General features: G+C 58.0%; 1 protein-coding gene across 1 annotated transcript in view; it reads left to right on the forward strand.

Annotated features, from left to right (window-relative positions):
* The window catches only part of INPPL1 (inositol polyphosphate phosphatase like 1), a 57,877-nt gene extending 47,281 nt beyond the window's left edge, over positions 1 to 10,596 (forward strand). Inside the window, 6 exon segments of the mRNA XM_085536582.1 lie at positions 879 to 963; positions 3,176 to 3,325; positions 4,357 to 4,690; positions 4,692 to 5,009; positions 7,088 to 7,218; positions 9,331 to 10,596. Of these exon segments, the coding sequence (XP_085392708.1) occupies positions 879 to 963; positions 3,176 to 3,325; positions 4,357 to 4,690; positions 4,692 to 5,009; positions 7,088 to 7,218; positions 9,331 to 9,421 (1,109 nt within the window). The 3' untranslated portion in view covers positions 9,422 to 10,596.
* Positions 10,597 to 11,986: the final 1,390 nt, after the last annotated feature.

The raw sequence follows: 11,986 nt of genomic DNA on the forward strand, positions 1-11,986 counted from the left end.
CCATCCCATTGCAATCCCTTCCCATCCCATTGCAATCCCGTCCCATCCCATTGCAATCCCTTCCCGTCCCATTGCAATCCCATTGCATCCCATTGCAATCCCATCCCATCCCACTGAAATCCCATCCCATCCCATTGCAATCCCATCCCACTGCATCCCATTGCAATCCCATCCCATCCCATCCCATTGCATCCCATCCCATCCCATCCCATTGCAATCCCATCCCATTGCAATCCCATTGCATCCCATCCCATCCCATTGCAATCCCATCCCATTGCAATCCCATCCCATTGCAATCCCATTGCAATCCCATCCCATCCCGTTGCAATCCCATCCCATCCTATTGCAATCCCATTCCAATTCCATTGCAATCCCATCCCATCCCATTGCAATCCCATCCCATCCCATTGCAATCCCATTCCATCCTGTTGCAATCCCATCCCGTTGCAATCCCATCCTATTGCAATCCCATTGCATCCCATTGCAATCCCATCCCGTCCCATTGCAATCCCTTCCCGTCCCATTGCAATCCCATCCCATCCCATTGCAATCCCATCCCATTGCATCCCATTGCAATCCCATTCCATCCCATTGCATCCCATTGCAATCCCATCCCATCCCATTGCAATCCCATCCCATTGCAATCCCATTGCATCCCATTGCAATCCCATTCCATCCCATTGCATCCCATTGCAATCCCATTCCATCCCATTGCATCCCATTGCAATCCCATTGCATCCCATTGCAATCCCATCCCATTGCAATCCCATTGCATCCCATTGCAATCCCATCCCATTGCATCCCATTGCATCCCATTGCAATCCCATCCCATTGCAATCCCATCCCATCCCATTGCATCCCATTGCATCCCGTTGCAGAGTGGATCAGTGTCGATAAGGACGAGGCAGCTGGTGGCAAAGTGAGAGCAGCGCTGAGCAGCAGAGCAACGCAGGAGTGTGCAAAGTGAGTGGGGGGAATTGGGGGTGGGGGGGTGGGGGCTGCATCTCTTGTTGCTATGTTGGGCCATGCAGCACTGCTGGGCGGTGCATTGGGTTTTGGTGCATGTTGCATTGCTCTGAGCAGCCCTGCAGGATCCTGGTGCATGTTGCATTGCTCAAAGCACCTGTGCAGGATCCTGGTGCATGGGGTGTTGCTTTAAGCAGCCCTGCATGCTATTGCATGGGACCCCAATGTAGCAACGCTTGGAGAAGCCCTGCAGGATCCTGTTGCATGGGGTGGTGCTTTAAGCATCCTTGCATGATATTGCATGGGGTTCTAGTGCATATAGCAATGCTCTGAGCAGCCCTGCAGGATCCTGGTGCATGGGGTCCTGGTGCATGTTGCATTGCTCAAAGCACCTGTGCAGGATCCTGTTGCATGGGGCGGTGCTGGAAGCATCCTTGCATGATATTGCATGGGATCCCAATGCATGTAGCAATGCTCTGAGCAGCCCTGCAGCACAGTGCATGAGGTCCCGGTGCATGTTGCATTGCTCAAAGCACCTGTGCAGGATCCTGGTGCATGGGGTGGTGCTTTGAGCAGCCCTGCATGATATTGTATAGAGTCCCAGTGCATGTTGCATTGCTTGGAGCAGCCCTGCAGGATCCTGGTGCATGTTGCATTGCTCAAAGCACCTGTGCAGGATCCTGGTGCATGGGGTGGTGCTTTAAGCAGCCCTGCATGATATTGCATGGGATCCTGGTGCATGTAGCAGTGCTCTGAGCAGCCCTGCAGCACAGTGCATGAGGTCCCGGTGCATGTTGCATTGCTCAAAGCAGCCCTGCATGGGGTCCCGGTGCATGTTGCAATGCTCGGAGCAGCCCTGCAGGATCCTGGTGCATGGGGTGGTGCTTTGAGCAGCCCTGCATGATATTGAATGGGACCCCAATGCATGTAGCAATGTTGAGAGCAGCCCTGCAGGATCCTGGTGCATGTTGCATTGCTCAAAGCATCCCTGCATGGGATCCTGGTGCATGGGGTGGTGCTTTGAATATCCCTGCATGATATTGCATGGGACCCCAGTGCATGTAGCAATGCTCTGAGCAGCCCTGCAGGATCCTGATGCATGTTGCATTACTCAAAGCACCTGTGCAGGATCCTGGTGCATGGGGTGGTGCTTTGAGCAGCCCTGCATGATATTGCGTGGGTCACCAATGCATGTAGCAATGTTGAGAGCAGCCCTGCAGGATCCTGATGCATGGGGTCCTGGTGCATGTTGCATTGCTCAAAGCATCCCTGCATGGGATCCTGGTGCATGGGGTGGTGCTTTAAGCAGCCCTGCATGATATTGTATAGAGTCCCAGTGCATGTTGCATTGCTTGGAGCAGCCCTGCAGGATCCTGGTGCATGGGGTCCTGGTGCATGTTGCATTACTCAAAGCACCTGTGCAGGATCCTATTGCATGGGGTGGTGCTGGAAGCATCCCTGCATGATATTGCATGGGATCCTGGTGCATGTAGCAATGCTCTGAGCAGCCCTGCAGCACAGTGCATGGGATCCTGGTGCATGGGGTGGTGCTTTGAGTATCCCTGCATGTTATTGCATGGGACCCCAATGCATGTTGCATTGCTTGGAGCAGCCCTGCAGGATCCTGGTGCATGGGATGGTGCTTTAAGCAGCCCTGCATGATATTGCATGGGGTCCCAGTGCATGTTGCATTGCTCAAAGCAGCCCTGCATGGGATCCTGGTGCATGGGGTGGTGCTTTAAGCAGCCCTGCATGCTATTGCATGGGACCCCAATGCATGTAGCAATTGTCGGAGCAGCCCTGCAGGATCCTGGTGCATGTTGCATTGCTCAAAGCACCTGTGCAGGATCCTGGTGCATGGGGTGGTGCTGGAAGCATCCCTGCATGCTGTTGCATGGGGTCCCAGTGCATGTAGCAATGCTGAGAGCAGCCCTGCATGATATTGCATGGGGTGGTGCATGTAGCAATGCTCTGAGCAGCCCTGCAGGGTGATTCTTGAGGTTCCAGTGCATGCTGCAATGCTTGGAGCAGCCCTGCAGGATCCTGGTGCATGGGATGGTGCTTTAAGCAGCCCTGCATGATATTGCATGGGGTCCCATTGCATGCAGCAATGCAGGGTGATGCATGTTGTCCAGGTCTATTGCAGGACAGCCCCCCCATCCCATTGACCCCCTCTATATCCCCCCCCCCCTTTATCTCTATCCCCCAGGTCCATGGTCCGGAAGCCCCCCGGGGTCGATCCTCCCCCCCCCTCCCCATCGAAACCCCCCGAGGACCCTGAGAAATGCAGCACAGCTCCCACCCCCCGACCAACCCCCCCCCACCGCGGCACCAACAGGGACGAGGCCCCTCCCAGCCGGTGAGTGGGATGGGAATGGGGGGGGGGTCACCCCACATACCCCTCCCGCCTCCATTCATATCCCCCCCATCACCTTTGTGGGATGGGAATGAACTGGGGGGGGGTCACCCCAAACCACCCCCCCCCCAACCTCCATTCATCCCCCCCCCATCACCTTTGTGGGCTGGGAATTAATTGGGGGTCACCCCACATCCCCCCCCCCCACCTCCATTCATCCCCCCCCCATCACCTTTATGAGCTGGGAATGAGGGGGGGTCACCCTACATAACCCCCCCCAACACCTCCATTAAACCCCCCCATCACCTTTGTGGGCTGGGAATGAGGGGGGGGGGGTCACCCCACATTCCCCCCCCCAAACCTCCATCACCTTTGTGGGCTGGGAATGGGGGGGGGGATCACCCCAATCCCCCCCCACCTTCATTCATCCCCCCCCCCATCACCTTTGTGGGCTGGGAATTAAGGGGGGGTCACCCCACATCCCCCCCCCAAGACTTCCATTAAACCCCTCCATCTCCTTTGTAGGCTGGGAATTAAGGAGGGGTCACCCCAAAGCCCCCCCCCATCTCCATTCATCCCCCCCCCCATCACCTTTGTGGGCTGGGAATGAGGGGGGGTCACCCCACATCCCACCCCCCCCAAACCTCCATTCATCTCCTTTGTGGGCTGGGAATTGGGGGGGGGGGTCACATTACATCCCCCCCCCCCCCACCTACAGTCATCCCCCCCCCCATCATCTTTGTGGGCTGGGAATGAGGGGGGGCTCACCCCACATCCCCCCCCCTCTTCCATTCATTCTCCCCCCCCCCATCACCTTTGTGGGCTGGGAATGAGGGGGGGGTCGTCACCCCACATACCCCCCCCCACCTCCATTCATCGCCTTTGTGGGCTGGGATTGAGGTGGGGTCATCCCATATCCCCCCCTCCACCTCCATTCAACCCCTCCCCATCACCTTTGTGGGCTGGGATTGAGGGGGGGTCCCCCTACATCCCCCCCCCACCTCCATTAATCCCCCCCCCATTTGTCCCCCCAGCTCCAAAGCAGATCCTGCTCCCGAAGCCGCGGGGGGGCCCCTGAAGAACAGCTTCAATAACCCGGCGTACTACGTCCTGGAGGGGGTCCCACATCAACTCCTGGCCCCCGACCCCCCCCCAGGCAAACCCCCCGTCCCTAAAGTCAAAGCTGTGCCCCCCAACCAACACCGCCCCCCCCCCACTTCCAGCGCCCCCCCCCCGTGCCATGAGGACACCTCCTCGGATGAAGACCCCAACCCTATTGCTCTGCCCCCCCCCGATTTCCCCCCCCCTCCTTTACCTCGGGAGCTGGAGGGGGCCGAGACCCCCAGGGAGATGTTGGGGGGGGGGGGTCTCATGTGAACCCCCCCCCCACCCTCCTAAACCCCATCCAAGGCCTTCGGTCCCCACCTTTGGGTTGGAGGGGGGCGGGGGGGTCCCCGTCCCTGGGGTGGGGGGGGGGTCGAGGGACGATCGCTCGTGTTCTGTGCTTCAAATGGCCAAAACCTTGAGTGAGGTGGAATATGGGGGGGGGGCGGGGGGGGCTGTGGGGGGGGGGAGGTTGGAGCTGCCCCCCCACCCCCCCCGCTGCCTGCACCCCGATTACAGCCGCCCCATGGCCTTCACTGCACACTGCATCAGGGAGAGCATCCAGGAGGATCTGGTGGAGGAGGTGGGAAATGGGGTAGGGGGGGTATGGGGTGGGACAGGGGGAGGGAATGGGATTGGGATGAGGGTTATGGGGTGGGGGATAGGTGGAGGGAATAGGGATTGGGATGGAGATTATGGGGATTGGGACAGGGATATGGGGTGGGATAGGGGGAGGGAATAGTGATTGGGATGGGGGTTATGGGGTGGGGGAGAGGGGGAGGGAATAGGGATTGAGATGGGGTTATGGGGTGGGACGGGGGGGAGGGAATAGGGATGGGGATGGGGATTATGGGGTGGGAGATAGGGGGAAGGAATAGGGATTGGGATGGAGATAGAGATTGGGATTGGGATGGGGATTAGGATGGGGGTTATGGGGTGGGGGAGAGGGGGAGGGAATAGGGATTGGGATGGAGATGGGGATTATGGGGTGGGAGATAGGGGTGGATATAGGGATTGGGATGGGAAATGGGGATTGGGATGTGGATTATGGGGTGGGGGTTGTGGGGTCGGAGATGGGAGGGAATAGGGATTGGGATGGGGATGGGGGTTATGGGGTGGGAGGGAGGGGGAGGCTATAGGGATTGGGATGGGGGTTATGGGGTGGGATAGGGGGAGGGTGTAGGATGGGGATGGGGGTTATGGGGTGGGGGAGAGGGGGAGGGAACGGGGATTGGGATGGGGATTAGGATGGGGTTATGGGGTGGGAAATAGGGAAGGGAATAGGGATTGGGATGGGGATTGTGATGGGGGTTATGGGGTGGGGGAGAGGGGGAGGGAATAGGGATTGTGATGGGGATTATGGGGTGGGAGGGAGGGGGAGGCTATAGGGATTGGGGTGGGAGATAGGGATTGGGATGGGGATTATGGGGATTGGGATGGGAGTTATGGGGTGGGGGAGAGGGGGAGGGAATAGGGATTGAAATGGGGATTATGGGGTGGGAGATAGGGGGAGCGAATAGGGATTGGGATGGAATTATGGGGTGAGGGAGAGGGGGAGGGAATAGGGATTGGGATGGGGGTTATGGGGATTGGGATGTGGATTATGGGGTGGGGGTCATGGGGTGGGAGATAGGGGGAGGGAATGGGGATAGGGATGGGGATTATGGGGTGGGATATATGGGAGTAAATAGGGATTGGGATGGGGATGGGAATTGGGGGGGGTTATGGGGTGGGGGATAGGGGGAAGGAATAGGGATTGGGATGGAGATGGGGATTGGGATTATGGGGTGGGAGGGAGGGGAAGGAGTAGGGATTGGGATGGAGATAGAGATTGGGATTGGGATGGGGGTTATGGGGTGGGATGGGGGAGGGAATAGGGATTGGGGTGGTGGTTATGGGGTAGGGGAGAGGGGGTGGGAGAGAGGGGGAGGATATAGGGATTGGGGTGGGAGATGGGGATTGGGATGGGGATTACAGGGTGGGAGACAGGGGAAGGGAATGGGGAATGGGATGGGAGATGGGGATTAGGATTAGGAGATGGGATGGAATGGGGATGGGAAATGGGGGTGGGATGGGAATAGAGAGAAGGGATTGGGGTTGGGAATGGGAGTTGGGAAATGGAGGGAGAGAATAGGATTGGGATGGGGATAATGGGGTGAGATGGGAATGGCAAAAAGGGATTGGGATTGAGAATGGGAATGGGGAGATGGGTGGACGTAGGGAGGGTGGGATGGGATGGATGGGATGGGATATTATGGGATGGGATGGGATATTATGGGATGGGATATTATGGGATGGGATGGGATATTATGGGATGGGATGGAATAGATGGGATATTATGGGATGGGATGGGATGAATGGGATGGGATATTATGGGATGGGATGGGATGGGATGGGATGGGATATTTGGGATGGGATGGGATGGGATGAATGGGATATTATGGGAATGGATGGGATGGACGGGATGGGATGGGATATTATGGGATGGGATGGGATGGATGGATGGATGGGATGGGATGGGATGGGATGGGATGGGATGGGATGAATGGGATATTATGGGATAGGATGGATGGGATGGGATGGAATGGGATATTATGGGATGGGATGGGATGGGGATACAATGGGGATACAATGGGATCACTGTGCCCCCATTGGCTGCAGGCTCTGTGCCAGGCAGGCCGCAGTGCTGGCCCCACTGAGTGCAATGTGGGGCAGTGGCTGCGGGCGCTGGGGCTGGAGCGGTACGAGGAGGGGCTGCTGCACAACGGATGGGACGACCTGGAGTTCCTCAGGTGGGGGGGGGGGGAAAGGGGTCTGGGGGGGGTCCTGGGGGGTGGGATGGGGGTGAGGGGGGACATGGGGGGATAGGGGACCTCTGTGGGGCCATAGGGACCCTCCTGTGGCTGTATGGGACAAAGGGATCTCTATGGGGCTGTATGGGGACAGGAAGATCTCTATGGGGCTGTATGGGGTCAAGGGAATCTCTGTGGGGCTGTATGGGGATAGGGAACCTCTGTGGGGCCATAGGGATGTATAGGGATAAGAGGGATAAGGGGATCTCTATGGGGCGGGTTTTGGGACTGGGGCCCTCTGTGGGGCTATATAGGGACAAGAGTATCTCTCTGGGTCTGTATGGGGACAAGGGGACCCCTATGGGGCTGCCCTGGGACAAGGGGATCTCATTGGGGCTGTATGGGGTTAGGGGACCTCTATGGGGCTGAATGGGGACATATAGGGATAAGAGGATCCCTCTGGGGCTGTATGGGGATAGGGGACCCATCTGGGGCTGAGTGGGGTGTGGAGGTCTCTGTGGGGCTGAATGGGGGCAAGGGGACCCCTCTAGGGCTGTATGGGGACAAGGGGATGTCATTGGGGCTGTATGGGGACAGGGGATCTCTATGGGGCTGAATGGGGACAGGGGACCCCTCTGGGGCTGTATGGGGTCAAGGGGATCTCTATGGGCCTGGTTTGGGGATAGGGGACCTCTATGGGGCCATAGGGACATATAGGGATGAGAGGATCCCTCTGGGGCTGTATGGGGATAAGGGGACCCCTCTGGGGCTGAAATGGGGTGAGGGGGACCCTCTTGGGGCTGTATAGGACAAAGGGATCTCGATGGGGCTGTATGGGGGGACAGCTGGGTCTCTATGGGGCTTTATGGGGACAGGGGGATCTCTATAGGGCTGTATGGGGACAGGGTGCCCTCTTGGGGCCATATAGGGACAGGGGACCCCTCTGGGGCTGAATGGGGTGAGGAGGTCTCTGTGGGGCTGAATGGGGGCAGGGGGACCCCTCTTGGGGCTGTATGGGGTCAAGGGGATCCCTCTGGGGCTGTATGGGGATAGGGGATCCTCTTGGGGCCATATGGGGACAAGGGGATCTCTATGGGGCTGGTTTGGGACAGGGGGCCTCTGTGGGGCCATAGGGATATATAGGGACAAAAGGATCCCTCTGGGGATGTATGGGGATAAGGGGATTTCTATGGAGCTGTATGGGGACAGGAGGATCTCTATAGGGCTGTATGGGGATGAGGGGATATCTATGGGGTTGTGTGGGGATAGGGGACCTCTGTGGGGCCATAGGGACATATAGGGACAAAAGGATCCCTCTGGGGCTGTATGGGGATAAGGGAACCCCTATGGGGCTGTATGGGGATAAGGGAACCCCTATGGGGCTGTATGGGGACAAGGGGATCTCTATGGGGGTGGTTTGGGACAGGGGACCTCTGTGGGGCCATATAGGGACAAGAGGATCCCTCTGGGGCTGTATGGGGGTACAGCTGGATCTCTATAGAGCTGAATAGGGGAACAAGGGGATCTCTATGGGGCTGTATGGGAGGGGACAGGAGGATCTCTATGGGGCTGTATGGGGACAGGACAGGAGGATCTCTATGGAGCTGTATGGGGGGGACAGGAGGATCTCTATGGGGCTGTATGGGGGAGGGGGCAGGAGGATCTCTATGGGGCTGTATGGGGGGGGACAGGAGGATCTCTATGGAGCTGTATGGGACTATATAGGGGGGGGCAGGAGGGTCTCTATGGGGCTGTATTGGGCTTTATGGGGTTGTATGGGGTGGGGACAGGAGGATCTCTATGGGGCTGTATGTGGTGGGGGACAGGAGTATCTCTATGGGTCTCTATGGGGCTATATGGGAACAGGAGGATCTCTATGGGTCTCTATGGGGCTGTATGGGGTGGGGGGGCAGGAGGATCTCTATGGGGGTATATGGGGGGGGGAAAGGAGGATCTCTATGGGGCTGTATGGGGTGGGGGGACAAAAGGATCTCTATGGGTCTCTAAGGGGCTGTATGGGGACAGGAGGGTCTCTATGGGGCTGTATTGGGCTCTATATGGCTCTGTGGGGCCCATCTAATGCTGTGCCCCCCCCCTTGTCCCCCCCCCCAGTGACATCACGGAGGAGGACCTGGAGGAGGCCGGGGTCCTGGACCCCAAACACAAGCGGGTTCTCCTGGACAGCCTACAGCTGCGGAAGTGACCCCCCCCCTCCCCAAATCCCCCCCCCATATCCCTCCCTTCCCTCCCCCCTCCCCCATCTATGGGGCTGGGGGGGCATCGGGGGAGGCACAGGGCATGATGGGGGGGTGTTTATGGTCAGAGTATTTCATTATGGGGGGGGGTGGGGGGAGGATGGGGGGGGGGCTCAGTGTATTTTGATGCCCCCCCACCACAAGGTGTTTAAGTTATTTATTTATTGATGGAGGAGACCCCCCAGTTTGGGGGGGGGGGAGGTTCCATCCCAGCCCAGTGCCTACAGCCGCCCAAGTGCCTATGGGAGAAAGGGGGGGGGGGGGTCGTTGGGGATGGACCCCCCCCATATGGGCATCCCCCCCACCCCCCTTAATTGGGGGTCTCCCATTAATTGGGGTCTCCCATTAATTGGGGGTCTCCCATTCCATTTGGGGTCCCATTGGAGCATCCCTGTGCCTTGCCCCCCCCCCCATTACAGTGCCTTGGGACCCCCCCACTCGGTACATCCCCCCCCAACCTAAGTGTCCTTATTCCCCCCCCCTACCCCCCCCTATATATGGGGGGGGCACGAAGCCCCCATTGCCCTCACACTGACATGAAGGATGCCCCATTTTATGGCATATCCCCCCCCCCCCATTCAAGGTTTGGGGTCGGGGGGGGGTCCCAGCCCTCCCATTGAGTTATATGGATGGGGTTGGGGGGGTCCCAGCCCTCCCATTGAGTTATATGGATGGGGTTGGGGGGGGGTCCCTGCCATCCCATTGAGTTATATGGATGGGGTTGGGGGGGTCCCAGCCCTCCCATTGAGTTATATGGATGGGGTTGGGGGGGGTCCCTGCCATCCCATTGAGTTATATGGATGGGGTTGGGGGGGGTCCCAGCCCTCCCATTGAGTTATATGGATGGGGTTGGGGGGGGTCCCTGCCATCCCATTGATTTCTATGGATGGGGTGGGGGGGCTCCTCCCATTGATGTCTATGGATGGGGTGGGGGGGCTCCTCCCATTGATGTCTATGGATGGGGTGGGGGGGCTTCTCCCATTGATGTCTATGGATGGGGTGGGGGGGCTCCTCCCATTGATGTCTATGGATGGGGTTGATGGGGGGGTGGTTTATTGTGGGGGGGGGGGTCCCAGCCCCATGGTGAGGCCTTTTCTCTTCAATAAATTAAGTTTTATTTGGATGAGCACAAGTCAATAATTAAGAATAATTAATTAATTAATAATTAATAATAATAACGATTCAAACCAAATAGCTTAAAAATAAGCCCCCCCCCCCCCCCCCAATGTAATAATAATAAAGCCACCAACCCCCCCCCCAGCACCCAGGAAGGAAGGGGGGGGTAATGGGGGGGGTCTCAGTGCCACCAGTGCTGGGGGGGGGCAGCCCCAATCACCCCCCCCCCATAACAGCCCAAAGCCTCCGGGACCCCAACCCATAAAGTGCTTCCGAGCCCCCCCCCCATTAGACACAGGTCAGCCCTATGGCTGGACCTATATGGTGCTGGGTGGGGTCCTGGGGGGGTCCTGGACGGGGGGGGGGGGGTATCGTGGCCCCACATCCCCAGCAGTGGGGCATGTGGGGTGGAGATGTGTGGGGTCAGAATGGAGCTCTGTGGGGTCGGGATGGAGCTCTATGGGGATGGAGCTCTATGGGGATGGAGCTCTATGGGATGGAGCTCTATGGGGTTCGAGCTCAATGGGGACGGAGCTCTATGGGGACTGAGCTCTATGGGGATGGAGCTCTATGGGGACGGAGTTCTATGGGATCAGGATGGAGCTCTATGGGGATGGAGCTCTATGGGGACGGAGCTCTATGGGGTCAGGATGGAGCTCTATAGGGATGGAGCTCTATGGGGATGGAGCTCTATGGGGACGGAGCTCTATGGGGTCAGGATGGAGCTCTATAGGGATGGAGCTCTATGGGGATGGAGCTCTGTGGGGACTGAGCTCTATGGAGACAGCTCTATGGGGATGGAGCTCTATGGGGATGGAGCTCTATGAGGACAGAATGGAGCTCTATGGGGATGGAATGGAGCTCTATGGGGATGGAGCTCTATGGGGTTGGAGCTCTATGGGGACACAGCACAGTGGGATGGAGCTCTATGGGGACTGAGCTCTATGGGGATGGAGCTCTATGGGGTTGGAGCTCTATGAGGACACAGCACAGTGGGATGGAGCTCTATGGGGACTGAGCTCTATGGGGATGGAGCTTTATGGGGATGGAGCTCTATGGGGACTGAGCTCTATGGAGTTGGAGCTCTATGGGGTCAGGATGGAGCTCTATGGGGACTGAGCTCTATGGGGACAGAGCTCTATGGGGATGGGATGGAGCTCTATGGGGATGGAGCTCTATGGGGACGGGATGGAGCTCTATGGGGTTCAAGCTCAATGGGGACGGAGCTCTATGGGGACGGAGCTCTATGGGGTTGGAGCTCAATGGGATGGAATCCTGTTGGGATGGAACTCAATGGGATGAAACTCAATGGGGATGGAGCTCTATGGGGATGGAGCTCTATGGGGATGGAGCTCAATGGGGATGGAGCTCTATGGGGACTGAGTTCTATGGGGTTG

The sequence above is a fragment of the Coturnix japonica genome, chromosome 1 (assembly GCF_054131305.1).
Source record: "Coturnix japonica strain WE chromosome 1, WE-NBRP24, whole genome shotgun sequence".
Taxonomy (NCBI): domain Eukaryota; kingdom Metazoa; phylum Chordata; class Aves; order Galliformes; family Phasianidae; genus Coturnix; species Coturnix japonica.